At 38.5% G+C, this 18,402-nt stretch overlaps 2 protein-coding genes and 2 long non-coding RNA genes across 5 annotated transcripts; all 4 read right to left on the bottom strand.

Annotated features, from left to right (window-relative positions):
* Window positions 1-509: 509 nt before the first annotated feature.
* On the bottom strand, window positions 510-2,891 carry LOC113099772 (zinc finger protein 2-like). The gene is made up of 3 exons (XM_026264718.1): window positions 2,570-2,891; window positions 2,048-2,453; window positions 510-1,723 (listed from the first exon to the last, which is right to left on the bottom strand). The coding sequence occupies exons 1-3, from the start codon at window positions 2,735-2,737 to the stop codon at window positions 567-569; spliced, it is 1,731 nt and encodes a 576-aa protein (XP_026120503.1). The 5' UTR covers window positions 2,738-2,891; the 3' UTR covers window positions 510-566.
* Window positions 2,892-4,210: 1,319 nt separating this feature from the next.
* On the bottom strand, window positions 4,211-5,787 carry LOC113099792 (uncharacterized). The gene is made up of 3 exons (XR_003289521.1): window positions 5,738-5,787; window positions 4,922-4,939; window positions 4,211-4,385 (listed from the first exon to the last, which is right to left on the bottom strand). It is a non-coding gene; the product is annotated as an uncharacterized LOC113099792 (long non-coding RNA).
* Window positions 5,788-6,197: 410 nt separating this feature from the next.
* Window positions 6,198-7,127, bottom strand: LOC113099791 (uncharacterized). Its single transcript, XR_003289520.1, has 3 exons — window positions 6,701-7,127; window positions 6,547-6,601; window positions 6,198-6,407 (listed from the first exon to the last, which is right to left on the bottom strand). It is a non-coding gene; the product is annotated as an uncharacterized LOC113099791 (long non-coding RNA).
* Window positions 7,128-7,971: 844 nt separating this feature from the next.
* On the bottom strand, window positions 7,972-17,389 carry LOC113099775 (zinc finger protein 883-like). Of its 2 annotated transcripts, XM_026264724.1 has the most exons (5): window positions 17,287-17,301; window positions 11,934-12,014; window positions 10,124-10,291; window positions 9,602-10,007; window positions 7,972-9,275 (listed from the first exon to the last, which is right to left on the bottom strand). In XM_026264724.1, exons 2-5 carry the CDS (start codon window positions 11,967-11,969, stop codon window positions 8,110-8,112), a joined length of 1,776 nt encoding a protein of 591 aa, XP_026120509.1. In that variant the 5' UTR covers window positions 11,970-12,014; window positions 17,287-17,301; the 3' UTR covers window positions 7,972-8,109. The 2 variants fall into 2 exon arrangements, with proteins under 2 accessions (XP_026120509.1, XP_026120510.1); XM_026264725.1 differs by lacking the exon at window positions 11,934-12,014 and having other exon boundaries at window positions 17,287-17,389.
* Window positions 17,390-18,402: the final 1,013 nt, after the last annotated feature.

Below are 18,402 nucleotides of genomic sequence, written 5' to 3'. Positions count from 1 at the left end.
TGGAACCAATGCTCGGCCAAGAGTGGCACTCATTCAGAACTGGCTCACGTTTTCACTGGAAGGGGGCAGAACCATCTACATCATCAACATGTGACCGGAAAAGCTTGTTAATCTCTTCCAGAAGGAAAGAGTTGGTCTCTTCTGCTGACCACTGACATATATTTGATCGTGGTCAATTTGCCTGATCTCTGACAGCTTTTAGCAGAGCAGAGTTATTACAGTGTGCTCTGGTCCAAGAACACTTTAACAGAGACTGAATCATACGTGTGAACCAGCCCAAACCACAAATACATGGAGAAAGGTTTATGACCTGTCCTGTTATTAAATTATGTATTCTGTAAATTACGTCACTACATAGACATTTCACTGGACCTTTAATGAAGCACTCCCAGGTTTCACACCTGTAAGTAAATGCCGCTGTCAATACCACAAAATTACAGTGACATTTTATTGCACTTTCATACCTGGATCAGTTTAATTTTAAGTGATCCATTAAAAAACCCATAAACGCACATTATGATTCAATATCAGACACTGATCTGCACATTACATTAAACAAGAAGAAGCTATGATGATTCTGGAGCAGCGTGCTTCTTCTTGTGGGTCTGAAAAACCCATTTAAAAACGAATCTCTCTCCGCAGATGGAGCAGCAGTAAGGTTTCTCTCCTGTATGTATTCGTTCATGGACATTCTTGGCACTTGCTCGAGCAAAAGTCTTTTCACAAAGTGAGCATTTAAAAGGTTTTTCTCCTGTATGAGTCCTCTTGTGCACTTTTAAGTCACTTAGCTTATAGAAACTCTTTCCACAATCACTACAAGGATAAGGTCTTTCTCCGGTGTGAATTCTCTGATGAACTTTGAAAGCAAATGCACTAGCGAAGCTCTTCCCACAGTCAGAGCACAGGTACGGTTTCTCTCCGGTGTGAATCCTCTCATGGGTTTTACAGTGATCTGAATTACGGAAACGTTTCTCACAGTGTGAACACTGATACGGTTTGTCATCAGAGTGCATTTTTTGGTGTAACTTCAGAGAAGCTGAGCTTATAAAATGTTTTCCACATTCACTGCACTGATACAGATTTTTATCGCTGTGCGTGAGTAGATGGTTCATCAGATCTGATCTGAGACTGAAGCTCATCTCGCAGTGAGGGCACTGATACGGTTTATCAAAGTGTTTTTTTAGGTGTAACTTTAGAGAAGCTGAGCTTATAAAAGGTTTTCCACATTCATTGCACTGATGTGGTCTCTCATTACTGTGCGAGAGTAGATGCGTTTTCAGATTACATCCCAGGCTAAAGCTCTTCTCACATTGAGGACACTTGTACGGTTTTTCACCCGTGTGAATTCTCATATGAACTGAAAGATCTCGTTTGTTCCGGAAAAACTTTTTACATTCATTGCACTGAAGAGTCTTTTCTTCATGTGTCTTTATATGAGCTCTCATACTATAAAGTGTGTTAAAAAAATCCTTCCCGCACTGTTCGCAGTGAAACTCCTTCTTCACGCTGTGCTCTTTTGAATGAACGGTTCTCTCTTTGAAGGTCGGAAAACTGATGTTGCAGATCTTGCAGCTGTAGTCATTCTGTGCAGTGTGTTTTTTCTTTCTGGCATGTCTTGTTAAATTACACTGTTTGCTGAATGTTTTTGCACAACTCTTCTTTGTCTTTTGGTCTTTCGATGTAGATGCAGTTTCTCCATCAGAAGATGAACCAGTATTGTTATCTGAAAGAAACAATATTGGAATATTGACAATATATTTTTTTCTACAACTTTGAGTGGAACAATCAGCCAGAATAAATTGATTTATGTCATATGATTGTCAAACTGCAAAGGCTGTGATTTAAATAAATACACAATCTGATGTGTGACGCACTGATAGTTTATACACATGCAGCTAATGGTGTTTTTCTAAGTGTCTCAAATTTGCAGAATTCACAACCAATACTGCTGCACATGAATTTTGGTCTGTATATGCATAACACTTTTTATAAATGAACACCAATTTTGTTTATTCTGCATTTCTGGTCATAAAAGGAAGAAACATACCTGAAGGAACAAAGTCACCATCATCAACATCATCATTATTCTCAGCACAATCATCACCATCTTTATCTTCCTCCCCATTATTCTCCTCCTCCTCCTCCTCTTCCTCATCAGTGTGTTGTTGTTGTTTCTCTGCGGTGGTTTCTTCTCCTCTGCTCTCGATCAGGTTCCTGCAGTCCACCAGTTTGACGGAGCACATCTTCAGCGGCGTCTGCAGCATCTGCTGTTCTCCAGCGTTACAGTCAGAGGTTTGATCAGTGGATTCATGATCCTGAGCGTCAGTATAACAGAGTAAAGTGAGGCTGAGCTCTGAGTCCTGTGTGTCTCTGGATCTCTGATCTCTGACGCTCCAGACTGAATCCTGAGCTTCTGTCCCATCAGTCTCACGCACCCAAACCTGCTCCACATCCTGACAAACACAATCAGTAATATATCTAGTGAGAGTATGATTAACAATAAGACATTGATTCACACAACAATCAGTCCATATTAGCAGTGAAAGATGAAATGAAGATCTGTTCAAACCTCTCTGTTCAGTTTGTCTCCTCTTTCTCTCAGCTTTGCCTCCAGTGAAGCCACCTCTTTCTTCAGCTGACAGATTTCTGTGATGAAATCCTCAATATCCAGCATGGACAGATCAGTTCCTACTGATTTACAGCAGACCACATCCACCTGCGCTTTCATGCTCAACATCTGAACACAAACACTTCACGATTAATAAAGTGGATAATTTCCAATACTAGATAATACTAGAAAAATTTGTGAATGTTCTCTGAAAGTCAGTTCAGCTCTTGTTCAGCCATTCTGAGCTTTATTCAGAGTCAGTCCATTATAAATGCATATTATATTAATACATAAACCGTTACGTAACACAGAGAAGGAATATTATCAAATAGCCTATGGATTATATTATATATATGATGCGTATACATATTGTTTGACTTATATGCACTTTTCCACAAACTGTGACAACTTTAAAAGCATCTAGAACTGAAATTGTAAACATAAAATCTATTGTTTACGACCAATATCATGGTAGTAGAACAATATGACATTTGTTATGGTTACTGTAGTAAAACCGTCGTTATTTTTCATAAAGCGAACGGGCTTCATTCATAAAAACACTAGCGATAGAAAAATAACCACATGCACATAAACAGCTAAAAGACATGAAAAATGAAACAAGATGAAACCCGTACAGTCTGAGTGCTCCGTCTCCTTTCTTCAGTGATTTTACCGGTGAATAAAGATGAAAGTCACAGCGCCTCCTACAGTACGAGCGGAGAAGAAAAAACGCTTCTGTGGAGGGCACCAAACCTGATTATTTTATTTCAAAAACACTGTTTATCAGTGGCGTTGCCAAGTGTTGGATATAATAGATCCATCTCATATTATTAAATAAAGTCGTCGATCATGTTAGTCAGCAGTTCAATCAAAATGACCGTTATTTTTTGAATAACTCCAGTTGGCGGCTTTCTGGTGGACGGGACAAGAAAGCGCGCGCAGAATCAGAGAAGCAGTGAACACCGTAAACTTGCATTTTTAATTTTATTACACTGCTTTGCTGTAGGTTATGCTGAGATGCTATGAATGGTGGTAATGCAGGCTAGTCCCTTACGAAAAATAACCATGGTTTTATTATAGTAAAACTGTAGTAACCCATGGTTTTTTGGCGTGTTGACTTCCATTTGTATAACCACAGATTTACTACAAATACCATGGTTAAACTATGGTTAATATAGCAAAACCATGGTTAATTTGAAGTTACCATGGTTTAACTATAGTAACCATGCCCAGATAGCAAACAGTCATTGAAACTATGCTGAATCAACATCCCGTTGTCAACATTAAGTCATTGAATCAACATCGAACTCTGATGTTGATTCAACATCATTTTGCACCCTGATTTAATATTGAAACAATGTTGAAATTCTGTCCATAAATCAACGGAATTTCAATGCTATTTCAATTATCAGGAATATTGAAACAATGTTAAAATTTCAACTGAACCAAGGATCAACGTGATTTCAATGGAATTTCAATCGTTTTAAAATGTTCATTTTAAATGTAATGCCATAAATTAAATAGCCTGCTTTATCTACAGCCAGGATGTAAAAAATGAATGGAACATTTAAAATCTTGTATAAAACACAAAACACACCACACTATTTAAAATCAAATTCCTGTTTATTAGCCTCTACTCTTTATTTACACTTCATTGTCATCTGATGCCTGCATAAGTTGTCGTCCAGTCCCTCCTGCCCGGTCTGGCGAATAGCGCAGCCACTTTTGGGTGAAAATTGGGTGATGGTAGCTGTCCCCATCTGCTGAGTAAGAGCATCTAAAACAGAAGATAAAATCACAATGCAAAACAAATATAGCATTTAAGTTAAACAGAACATATATTTGAACAAATTCAGTAGCCTAGGCCTATGATTTTTCAATGATCAGATAAGGCAATAAGTCCTTGTGTTGTAGGCTAGATCATACTTCCCCTATATTCAAAGCACTTTTCAAAACTGCCTGTTCATGGATGTATTCGAATTATAGGGAGGCAAAAAGGATTAGCTTGCAGTGACCTCTTTCATAAGGAAAATGTATGAGGCCAATTGACTCAAAATTTTTTATGTTTATTATTTCATTGGTTCAGAAGTAGTTGTTAACTCCACAAATTTAATATAAATAACTGGATACTAATTAAATAGTTAATGTAGATTAGAGTTAGCATAGACAAAAGATGTTTTGACAAAATAATCATAGACAAAAACCGTTGCATTCAGTTTTTGATGAGGTTTTGGGCTGGAAAACCAATTGCAAGTGGTGCAAGTTGTTTGCAGAAATAAAATAAAATGAAATCAAAAATGTTGTTTTGCTTACTTGGTGTGCAATAGTCATCTGTAAAAGAACAGAAAAGACAAAAATCTCTGTTAAAAACAGCAATTAAAATTCACAATCATACAGTGTGACTGTACTTTATACATATGTACTCAGGTAACCAATCTGTTATTAAAAATATAAAAACAAAGAATATAAACAACATAATATACAAATTAAATATACAGGGGTTTTATTCTTTTCAGCTACAGTTGATGTAATAGTAGCATTCAAGAAATAATTGTAAAATATAAAAAACAAAATACACTTTAATGTAGGCCTATAAAATATACAATTCTCATTAAAGCTAATGAATTACGCCCCATTAACTGGACTCCCCCGGCCTCTCAGATCACCATAAATGTTAAAGGGATTTTAATGCTAAAATATGCTATTTTTTATGCTGCACTTTCTTCCTATAGTGAATATTAAGCTACAATATATCTGTTTGTCAGCTCAAATGTTTCAGTGGTAGAACTTTTGCCTAGCGTGTCAGAGGTCCGGGTTTGGGTATTAAAATGAAGTACAATAGTTGTGCAAGTACAATGCTGTATCACTTGCGACGCAAACATCCAAAAGCAAAGGAAAGCCGATGAGTACAACTGATGAGTAGTTTACACTTTATAGATTAGGGGGTGCAGAAAGCTTTGTAAATTATTTATAATGTTTATTGAGATAATAGTACAATGTTGACATTTCAATGATTTATAAGTGATTAATAATATATTAACTAGTAACTATTAACCATTAAGGATTTTGTTTGATTCAGTTGTTTACTGAAGGCCCCGACTGAAACCCCAGGGTACTCAGGGTACTTACTGTCTGACAGCAGGTTCACTCAGACTCTGCTCATCATCACTGAAGAGTCCAGGAACAAAACAAGCCATCTGACAAAGAGACAACAATATTTACTCTTCAGTTCCAGGTTCATTAGAAGGAAACAAGATAGAGCAGAGGTAAAAGACAGAATAATATATAACAACAATAATAACATATGTAATATACAAATTATACTACTAATAATATAATCTTAAAATAACAGAATCTATATTTTAAATTTTAGGTTGAGTGTGACTTACGTTTTGATGTCAGGGACTTCTTAAATTTGGTGAAATATATTCTGAAAAAGGCATATTAATGTGTTTCATGAGCTTCTTTTCATGAGTTCACCTGTATTTCTAAGTCAGTATCTCCCTTCAGCCACATTTCTGAAGGGAGATACTGACTTAGAAATACAGATTTACTGAAGAAGCTCATGAAATACATTAATATGCCTTTTTCAGAATATATTTCACCAATTTTCTTTTCAAAAATCTTGGAGTTTCACTTTGTTCTGTATAGTTTCTTTCTGTCCTCCTGAAATCACAGAACAATTTGTATTAATATCTGTTTATCATGAAATATCAAAACTCATGTGAACTTGTTTTCAGCCGATTAACGTTACACTCTCAGTGTAAGTGACGTCATCGATTCAGTAAATCAGCCTTTTCTATAAAAAAAAAAAAAAAAAACACTGACAAATCACCAGCAAAACATTCACAGAGCCATCAAAATATCTCACACGCACGACGATTTGATGAAAAGCCCAGAGTTTCATCAACAAGAGCTCAAAATTAGCCTAACATTACCTGAAAACTGCTAAGATAGATGCTAACAGACTTTTTCGAAGACACTAAACCATTTCTATAAAATAAATGTAATTGAAACATGTCAATAACAAGTAAGAAACGTGTCAGAAACATTTGTATATCATATTTGTGTGATTTTAGCGACTAAACTTACCTAAAACTGCGTAAACCGCAGCGAGAGACGGAGATTAACGTTACTGCTTGCCAGTAACGGTTTTTGTGTTGATGCCCCGTTTCCATGGCAACTCTGCTCCCCGCTCGCGCAGAACTCACCGCACACACAGCATTCACACAAACAAACATCTCGAGTTAAAACATTACATTTATAATGTACAGCCTCATTCAATAATCACTCACTATAGAGACGGATTCTTTCTGGCAGCCTGTAAAAGAGTGAAAAACACGACGATAAAGGAGTCAGGACTTCTCTTTAATAAACCGCTTTTACATTTTCCCTCCGAGAAACTGCTGGACACGAAAGGCTTTAACATTAATTTACCGTGACCGTTGTCTAAACAAGTTAACGGTAACATTATTTGAAAATGAGCCAGTCTCTTCAGCTGCCCATAGACTGTATAAAAACACACCATGTGCCTGTGCTGTCCGGGTTCATATCGAACATTAAGCAAGCTTACCTGTACGCTTGTGCCAAGGGTCCAGAAATGAGCTGTGTCCGGTGCAGTACGTTGGGTATACCACCCGTTGATCTCCCGGTCAACCAAAAATCGATGGATTTTCAATCATATTTCCCGGTCAACTATATTTCGATGCACTTTCTATCATATTTCCTGGTCAACTATATTTCGATGCACTTTCTATCATATTTCCCGGTCAACTATATTTCGATGACTTTTCAACAACCGCATCGTTTCTCTGTCCACTATAAATCAATTACTTTTCAACACATTCAGGGATCACCCGGTAACCAATATCAATGCTTAATCAATCATAAAGATAACTATGGATCAATGTTGTTCCAATATTGTTGCCATCAACATTAATAACATCAGGTTTTCATCGATATGATAATGGTGATTCAACATTTATTTTGCATTGAAATTTCAATATCAACCATAATGATGATTCAGATGGAAAAACAATGTTTATTCAATGTTGGCTTGCTGTCTGGGATGGTTTTTTGGTTTTATTTGTAGTAAAACCACAGTTAATTTTCATAAGGGGTGTGTTAACACAATCAACTAAGTTTAATGTTTTTGGTATTAAAGGGTTAATTTATTCAAATAAATTAATTTTAGGCTGTGTTTTACTGACCCCTGAGGCAACATAGGTGTATACAACTTTATTCTTTCAGACGAATCCAGTCGGAGTTATATCGGAGTAAATTATGTCACTATGCACTTCACTTTAATGAAGCACTCCCAGGTTTCACACCTGTAAGTAATTGCCGCTGTCAATACCAAAAAATTACACAGTGACATTTTATTGCACTTTCATGCCTGGATCAGTTTAATTTTTTAAGTCATCCATTAAAAAAAAACAATAAACGCACATTGTGATACAATATCAGACACTGATCTGCACATTACATTGAACAAGAAGAAGCTATGATGATTCTGGAGCAGTGTGCTTCTTCTTGTGGGTCTGAAAAACCCATTTAAAAGCGAATCTCTCTCCGCAGATGGAGCAGCAGTAAGGTTTCTCTCCTGTATGTATTCGTTCATGGACATTCTTGGCACTTGCTCGAGCAAAAGTCTTGTCACAAAGTGAGCATTTAAAAGGTTTTTCTCCTGTATGAGTCCTCTTGTGCACTTTTAAGTCACTTAGCTTATAGAAACTCTTTCCACAATCACTACAAGGATAAGGTCTTTCTCCGGTGTGAATTCTCTGATGAACTTTGAAAGCAAATGCACTAGCGAAGCTCTTCCCACAGTCAGAGCACAGGTACGGTTTCTCTCCGGTGTGAATCCTCTCATGGGTTTTACAGTGATCTGAATTACGGAAACGTTTCTCACAGTGTGAACACTGATACGGTTTGTCATCAGAGTGCATTTTTTGGTGTAACTTCAGAGAAGCTGAGCTTATAAAATGTTTTCCACATTCACTGCACTGATACGGATTTTTATCGCCTTGCGTGAGTAGATGGTTCATCAGATCTGATCTGAGACTGAAGCTCATCTCGCAGTGAGGGCACTGATACGGTTTATCAAAGTGTTTTTTTAGGTGTAACTTTAGAGAAGCTGATTTTCTAAAAGGTTTTCCACATTCATTGCACTTATACGGTCTCTCATTACTGTGTGTAAGTAGATGTTTCTTCAGATTAGATCCCAGGCTAAAGCACTTCTCGCAGTGAGCACACTGATATGGTTTTTCACCCGTGTGAATTCTCATATGAACAGAAAGATCTCGTTTGTCCCGGAAAAACTTTTTACATTCATTGCACTGAAGAGACTTTATTTTTGACCCTTCATGTGTCTTTATATGAGCTCTATAATTATAAAGAGTTGTGAAGAAATCCTTCCCGCACTGTTCGCAGTGAAACTCCTTCTTCACGCTGTGCTCTTTTGAATGAACGGTTCTCTCTTTGAAGGTCGGAAAACTGATGTTGCAGATCTTGCAGCTGTAGTCATTCTGTGCAGTGTGTTTTTTCTTTCTGGCATGTCTTGTTAAATTACACTGTTTGCTGAATGTTTTTCCACAACTCTTCTTTGTCTTTTGGTCTTTCGATGTAGATGCAGTTTCTCCATCAGAAGATGAACCAGTATTGTTATCTGAAAGAAACAATATTGGAATATTGACACAATATATTTTTTTCTATAACTTTGAGTGGAACAATCAGCCAGAATAAATTGATATATGTCATATGATTGTCAAACTGCAAAGGCTGTGATTTAAATAAATACACAATCTGATGTGTGACGCACTGATAGTTTATACACATGCAGCTAATGGTGTTTTTCTAAGTGTCTCAAATTTGCAGAAATCACAACAAATACTGCTCCACATGAATTTAGGTCTGTATATGCATAACACTTTTTATAAATGAACACCAATTTTGTTTATTCTGCATTTCTGGTCATAAAAGGAAGAAACATACCTGAAGGAACAAAGTCACCATCATCAACATCATCATCATTATTCTCAGTACAATCATCACCATCTTCATCTTCCTCCCCATTATTCTCCTCCTCCTCCTCTTCCTCATCAGTGTGTTGTTGTTGTTTCTCTGCGGTGGTTTCTTCTCCTCTGCTCTCGATCAGGTTCCTGCAGTCCACCAGTTTGACGGAGCACATCTTCAGCGGCGTCTGCAGCATCTGCTGTTCTCCAGCGTTACAGTCAGAGGTTTGATCAGTGGATTCATGATCCTGAGCGTCAGTATAACAGAGTAAAGTGAGGCTGAGCTCTGAGTCCTGTGTGTCTCTGGATCTCTGATCTCTGACGCTCCAGACTGAATCCTGAGCTTCTGTCCCATCAGTCTCACGCACCCAAACCTGCTCCACATCCTGACAAACACAATCAGTAATATATCTAGTGAGAGTATGATTAACAATAAGACATTGATTCACACAACAATCAGTCCATATTAGCAGCTAAAGATGAAATGAAGATCTGTTCAAACCTCTCTGTTCAGTTTGTCTCCTCTTTCTCTCAGCTTTGCCTCCAGTGAAGCCACCGCTTTCTTCAGCTGAGAGATTTCTGTGATGAAATCCTCAATATCCAGCATGGACAGATCAGTTCCTACTGATTTACAGCAGACCACATCCACCTGCGCTTTCATGCTCAACATCTGAACACAAACACTTCACGATCATTAAGAGAAACATTTATAATGAATCAACACTGATTTAAACTCAAAATGATTGTTTACATATATGACTGAACAAGAGATTAACTACCTAGAATGTATTAAAGAATGTATTAAAGTGTTGAACAAAATTAACGAATGTTTATTTCAGATGTAAGAGTCTCTGTTTAGTTTCTATCTTGATCCAGTATAAAGCTGGACATGATTATCTGATATCTGATATTGTCAGATTTCTACTAATTTAACCTTAAACTGTAAAAACTTTAAAACCGTATAGAGAATTAACCATTGTGTTAGTACCAGAGGTGTCAAGTAACTTAGTACAAATAGTTTGTTTCATTACTTAAGTAGAAAGTTTGGGTATCTATACTTTACTTGAGTTATTATTTTTTACTACTACTCCTTACATTTAAAAAATAGGTTCGTTACTGCTATTTCATTTTGGCTTGTTTTCATTCAGGCTTGTCATCATGCAAAAAATAAATAAATAAAAGACACCTATGCAGATAAATCGCGCCATCCAAATGGAGTGAATTTGATTGAGAAGTAAAGTGAAAGTGAAGTGTAAGTGAAGTGACATTCAGCCAAGTATGGTGACCCATACTCAGAATTTGTGACACACACAGAGCAGTGAACACACACACACACACTGTGAGCACACACCCGGAGCAGTGGGCATTTATGCTGCAGCCATTTATGGGGGTTCGATGCCTTGCTCAAGGGCACCTAAGTCATGGTATTGAAGGTGGAGAGAGAACTGTACATGCACTCCCCCCACCCACAATTCCGTCCGGCCCGAGACTAGAACCCACAACCCTTCGATTGGGAGTCCAACCCTCTAACCATTAGGCCACGACTTCCCCCATAAACATATACCATATACAGGTGCTCCCCTTTGGCACCACGTGCAGTCCCTGTTGTGCCACTTATGCCCTGGTATAAACATATACCATTCCCACATCCTATTGGTTTGTACGCGATCCATCGCACCTACCCATGACACAAATCACATCGCACTCCAGCAAGGACATTTTATATTTCTTAAAAGTAGGGTTGGGTATGGAACTGGTATGCACTGAACCGAATAAGGATGCAGATTTGGGTGCTGAGCGATCGATTGAAATGTTTGCCCTGGTTCTCCGAAATGTAGGCCTACACAAGAAGCATGGGCGTCGCTAGGCTTTTTTAGTGGGGCTATAGCATTTAGCTCCTAAAACTGTACACAAATTTGTGATCGCTTCAGAGTTAGTCCCCTTAAATTTCATATGAAATCGGCGTCAGACCGGTCTCCTCCTCATCTTTCAGTGCGCTCTACAAACCGCAGACCGCGGCGGAGCAGCGCAAGTGGACCCAAACACAAATAGAGGACAGGTGCTCCCCTTTGGCACCACGTGCAGTCCCTGTTGTGCCACTTATGCCCTGCAGAGAACAGTCATGGATCACAGTCAGCCGGGAGACCAATTCAGAGAGGTAATTTAGAGATCATTTTATGTCAACAATTGCCTGCAGTCTTCACTCCCCCCAAAAGGCCAGAGACCTAGTTGATCAACTTCGAGCACTTCTAGCCACCGGAGGCTTCGAGCTTCGACAGTGGGCCAGCAATTGTCCATCTGTGATTACTCACCTCCCCGTTGAATCCAGATGATGGTACCTGTGACATGTTTTCTGTGATGCCTCGGAGCAGGCATATGGTTCAGTGGCCTACCTGCGGACAGAGCACAAAGAGGGTCAAGTCGAAGTTGGCTTCAGCACCTCGCAAGCAACGATCCATACCATGCCTAGAGTTGTGTGCCACTCTCAATGGAGCACAGCTATCCCAGCTTCTGACCACAGAGCTTACAATTCCTATCTGCTTCACGACACTCTGGTCTGACTCCACCACTGTGCTTACGTGGTTGACATCCAGCTCATGTCGTTACAAGGTGTTTGTGGGAACAAGGGTAGCAGAGATCCAAGAGATGACAGATTCCGCCATCTGGCACTATGTCAGATCTTCAGACAACCCAGCAGACAACATCACTCGTGGCAAGCCTCTTGGAGACCTCTCCAGAGAAAGCAAGTGGAGCCAGGGGCCGGCATTCCTTAAGCTTCCATCAGATAGTTGGCTTGAGCAGCTTGTTTATCGCTTGAAGAGCCAAGCTGTGAACTAAGACAGTCATCATTCACTGGGTTAGTGACCACTACTACACCCTCACCTAAGCTGCAGCATTATGACACACTGGCAGAGTGCCTGAATGCCTACGACCTCCAGTGCCGATCTCCAAAGGGATGTTCAACATGCAGTCCTCCATCAAGCTCAAGCAGAGCCCTTCCCAGATAAGCCGAGACTTCTGAAGTCTGGGAAACCCATATTATCTGCAAGCAGACTGATCACACTCTACCCCGGAGCTTGATGCTGCGACTGGACTTATTCGAGTAGGAGGTCGTCTACGCCACTGTGAGGTACTGGAAGAGGACACTGTACATCCAGCTGTTCTTGACCCTCGACATCCAATCACTGTGCTAATCATAAAGGATTATGATGAGAGGCTACATCATCCAGGTACAGAGAGGTTGTTTGCAGAAATCAGGAAGAAGTACTGGATACTAAGAGGTCGTGAAGCTGTCCATCGGCACCAACGTCAGTGTACAGAGTGTAGGAAGTGAAGAGGACGCCCAGAAGTACCTCTCATGGCTGACCTGCCCCTCACCAGACAGTGATATTTCCATTCCGTATGAGTTATTGTGTGACCAAGGCACAAACTTTAAGGGAGGAGAACGTGAACTGAATGATGCCTTCGCCAACCTCCAAGATGAGCTACAGAGCCACCTTGCCAATCAGCAGATCAAGTTCACCTATAACCCACCAAGCGCCCCTCACTTCGGCGGGGGCTGGGAGAGGGAGATCCGCTCCATCAAGGCAGCGCTCAGAGTGACTATCGGAGCCCAGACTGTTACTGAGGAAGTGTTAAGGACAGTCCTGACTGAGGTGGAAGGTCTCCTAAATTCAAAGCCTCTTGGGTATACCTCTTCTGATGTTGTGAGGCATCGATGCTGAGTGCGGAGCACTTCTGGAGACATTTTTTAAAGTACTACTTACCAGATCTTCAAGCTCGCCACAAGTGGAGAACTGACAAGGCATTGGAAATTGGTTTTCTGTTATTGTTGAGTGATCAGCTGTTACTCTTTTACAGATTAAGGAGTAGCCAATTAGCATAGCACTGCATGTATTTCCTGCTCGATTAAGTGCATTCACGAGTATTTCTGTGAAATTCCTTGTTGTGAGATGCTTATATTGCTATACATTGTGTTATGTTATGCATGAATATTAACCTTATTATCATTGTGTGTGCATTATGTAACGGTTCTTATTTGCATGTAGTGATCATCCCCTTAGTACATGTCCAGGCATGTTACCCTGCTCTTTGCCGCATTCATGTGTGAATAGTGCCCTCTTGTTTAGAGCATAAGCGCCCATGTTAAATAGTGTAATATAGCATTGTTTTGAGTTGTTATATTTATATTGTGTGCTGTTCAGTGTTTTAATGTTGTTTTTGGAACATTGTATATTCATATCAAGTTTATTTCTCGTTTAATCCATTTCAGAAACCACACATATGTGTACCCACAAAGTCTTCAGTAAATCAATCGTCAACCAACTACATTGTGTACTTCTCTTCAATTAAGAAATCATCTCACTCAACCCTGACAGACTGCCTTACAGTGTTTCACCCCCCATAATTAATACACCAACAAACCCCTAAATTTCACAAGGTGTGTGTTGTTCATCGATAGATTGTTAGAATATCTGTATCTGTGCAGTTCTTTGACATGAATACAGTTTACAAAAGGTCACGAAGGGGGCAATAGGTTTCTCATCTACTGTAAAGTTTTTGCTGTTCACCGCTTATCACACCACATATGTTTCCTCCAGCGAAAACCGAGCCCTTAACACATGTTACACTGTCACTTTATGTTCGAAAATCTATTGCACGAAGCACAAATCAACCAACACAAGTTTCAAAAACGAAAATAGGAAATTGATTTTAACGACCTTCTCTCGTAGCGCGTACAGGTTTTTATTTATTTATTTTTTTTACAGGCGTCACACAGCAACTGCAGCTTCGGACAAATTTTGGGCTTGAATCGCCTAGGGCTGTCAAAATAGCTGAAAAACTAAATTCATTTTTTTTACTTAAATATGATCAAAATTCGAATTGTTATCGAATTTAAAATGCATAATTTCAGTAAGGGTGAAGAAAAGCTTTTTGCTTCTCTTCTGAGGCTCAAGATAGCGAATCGAGCTAAAAATTACTGCATGTTTATTCAAAGCATTAGAATACATGACTGTGAAAAAAAAACATACAAACAACTTATTAGTACTCTATAGTCGGGAAGTCGTGGCCTAATGGTTAGAGGGTTGGACTCCCAATCGAAGGGTTGTGAGTTCTAGTCTCTGGCTGGACGGAATTGTGGGTGGGGGTAGTGCATGAAAAGCTCTCTCTCCACCTTCAATACCACGACTTAGGTGCCCAACTGCTCCCCGGGCGCCGCAGCATAAATGGCTGCCCACTGCTCCGGGTGTGTACTCACAGTGTGTGTGTGTGTGTTCACTGCTCTGTGTGTGTGCACTTCGGATGGGTTAAATGCAGAGCACAAATTCTGAGTATGGGTCACCATACTTGGCTGAATGTCACTTCACTTTTCACTTTTTCACTATTCATCTCTGACTGGGGCTCATAAGGCAGCTTCCTTAATGCACACCTAAAATTTGAATGCGCATTCGAATGTGGATTTTTATTTTAAATTTGACGAATATTCGAAAAAAGATTTTTTTTGACAGCCCAAGAAAATCGCCTATGCAATTTTTTTGTTGTTGTTGACATTTCTAATCGTAAACATAGCCAAGTTGAAGCCTGCAGTAAATGTTTTGCATTATGGCAGTCCACTCTGCTTATTGTTTTTCAAAAATGTTGCACTCCTGTTTGTCATTGTGCACGTAACTTCACGCCAATAAGTGATCAGAAATATTGGTGTTATTTGCCGTATAAAACTTTAGACAATGAACACTTGTCACTCAAATCAAATAGGATTTTTTTTCACAAAAGTGCATCAAAATGAGGTTTCCAATGATGCACCCGAAGGGGCGGGTTGAAGACCCAGTCAGTGACGTCACGATATTCTAATTTGTTAAAATTCATACCGACATCATCACCATCCCAAAAATTTACATATATTTTTTTTTACACTGAAACTTGAAAAAAAATAAAAAATAGACAACCTACCGACCCTTAAAAAATAATAATAATTCTGTTACTGCAAACCAAAATATTTTTAAGGATGGCCTCACTACTGGCTCATTTACCAAATGGGTGCTTTCTCTTCATCCTCCACAAATTAAGCTCCTGTAGGTAGTTTGGTAGCGAGACGTTTTAATAAATTATTGTTTGCGATTGCCGACGCGATTGACAATGTTGTGATAAGTAGGCCATACCAACTTTGTCGACCAGTTGCATAATGTTTTTTTTTTTCACCAATAAATTAATTTTCCTTAAAAGAGGACCCGGTGGCTGCGGCGCGCCGTCTTGTTGGGCTTGTTTTTTGGGCGATTTGGGGTTTTTGTGTGTTTGTTTTAAAACGCCTAAATCAGCTGGACAAAAGTTAACCCATAGATTTGAAAGTAAAGAAGAATATACAGCCTGTATAAACGAGCTTTTTTTTTGTGTATTTTTCATTATTTGTTAGTTTTAACAGTTATATTTTTTGTAGCTGTGGTGTGGTCAGTTGCACGATTGTGACTGTCAATCACTTAATTTTCAAAGAATTATATTATTATTATAGTTTTAAGTATTATTGATGTTTTTTCGTTGTTGTTTTATAAATGCTATATGAAAATTGTTTAATAAATGTTCAATCAAAATGCAAAATATCGCGTCTTTTTTTTTTTTTATCGTTGCACAGGACAGGACTTTGGTCAACTAAGTATTTCTTTGGTTGACTACAGCCCTACATCTATGGTCTTGTACACTGCCCTCACAGATTCCTGCGGCTAAGCTTGGATGTACATTTACATTCCATTAAAGGTTATTGATGACATGCCTCGGAAATTTGACTTTTTGCACCATTACAATACTCATAGGCAACTAGTCATCATATCTCTAGTTCTTTAATGTATTTGCATTGTACTAAAGTGCATTCATTTTCAATGGTCATATATGCGGCTGAAACAGGTAGCCTAGTGGATCCCAAATTTTTCAATATGAACATTAGTCAGTATGGCCTTTAGAAAAATGTGTTTTTGAGGAGGTGGGGTAGTGCACGATAGGCCCCTGTGGCACGGCCTAAGCTTTTGTTCTTAATGGATTTTTTCCCCCCTTACATTACTTTTACTTTTATACTTTAAGTCGTTTTGAAACCAGCACTTTTACACTTTTAATTGAGTAAAAAGCTTGAGCTGATACTTCAACTTCTACAAAAGTCTTTTTACACCCTCGTATCTATACTTCTACTTGAGTAATGAATGTGAATACTTTTGACACCAGTGGTTAGTAAAGAAACAGTTTCGTTTCAAAAGAGAATGAATATTATCAAATGTTATAAGGGATGTATATATAAATGTACATATACTATATATAAATGTACACACACACACACACACACACACACACACACACACACACACACACACACACACGTGTATACATATTATCTGATTTTTACGCATTTCTCCTTAAACTGTAAAGACATTAAAAGTGCATAGTACTGAAAATTGTGTATATATAAAAGCTATTGTTTGCGGCAAATATCATGGTTAAAACGTACTTTAATAAAACAACAGGACATTTGTTATGGTTACTGTAGTAAAACCGTCGTTATTTTTCATGTTGCTAGCGGCGATGAAACTTTATTCATAAAAACACTAGCGATAGGAAAATAACCAGATCACGCACATAAACAGCCAAAACACATAAATAACGTCAAATGGATTCAACACTTACTGTCTGAGTGCTCAGTCTCCTTTCTTTCTTCTACAGTGGTTTTTCTTCGTTTGGTTTCATGGCGGGTGTTGAACAAACTTTATTGGTCATACCGCCACCTACTGTGATGGAGTGTGTAGAAAATGGAAAGTTTCTCACCTAAAGCCAATATTCTCTTCATTACTCCACAATTCAAAGAAATACCAAGATTGCACTTATACGCTTTTTTCCTGCATTCGGACATCTTTCAGAAAACTAGAAGATTGTAATTCAGAACATGTTCCACTGATTCATCTGTTAAACACACGAAGACCAGTATTATGTTTCCTTATAATGTTATCCTGTTCGTAAATGTGAATTAAAATGACTTGTTACCTTCTACTTACATGAATGATTTTACTTCTCTTTGTGCTCCTTTGTGTTTTGTGCGAATGCCTACCTGTTTGACATGAGTCCCATATGTCTGCAATATTTCATGCTCTTAATATTTCATGTTTCTCTTCTGCTCAGTGTAATATTTATTCTTGGATCAACTATTAAGGATTCTTTAGCCATTTCATCTAGCTCTACATTACCTTGAATTCCCACACGTGTTGGTACCCATATAAACAAGAGTAATTATCCCTATCTGTTTAATACTGTATAGTGTAATCATGATTTCTGAAAAAAAAAAGAAAAAAAAAAATCTGTTTGATTGCCATGATTTTAAACACGTAAGAACCGCCACTGAGCAAATTTTGACTTTATTTAGTCTTACTTCATATACCCACCACAATGTCATCATTGCTGTATACGGATGTACAATCTGTAATTCTTCCAGTTCCATTAATCAGATTCTTTATTTTCCATGCAATTCCTTCTGGGATTTTTCCGATTAAATAAATAAGATAACAATTTTGAGGATGTCACCCTGCACTTCAACTTTTTGTTCAATCAAATGCTCTCTAGTATCCTTCCCCCTTGCACTATAAATAAATGCTGAAGCTGCAGCTAAAATCAGTCATTTGATCACAGAATTATTATTGTTTATTATTATACTTTTGTTTGGGTAAAATTAAGTCTGGTTTGGCATTAGTGTTACAGCACGGACACACACATCGCTGGTGCTGGAGCTGGAACCGGTGATCAGCCAAGAGT

Source organism: Carassius auratus, unplaced genomic scaffold (genome assembly GCF_003368295.1).
Source record: "Carassius auratus strain Wakin unplaced genomic scaffold, ASM336829v1 scaf_tig00217031, whole genome shotgun sequence".
Classification (NCBI taxonomy): Eukaryota; Metazoa; Chordata; class Actinopteri; order Cypriniformes; family Cyprinidae; genus Carassius; species Carassius auratus.
This window is presented reverse-complemented; position numbering and strand designations above follow the sequence as displayed.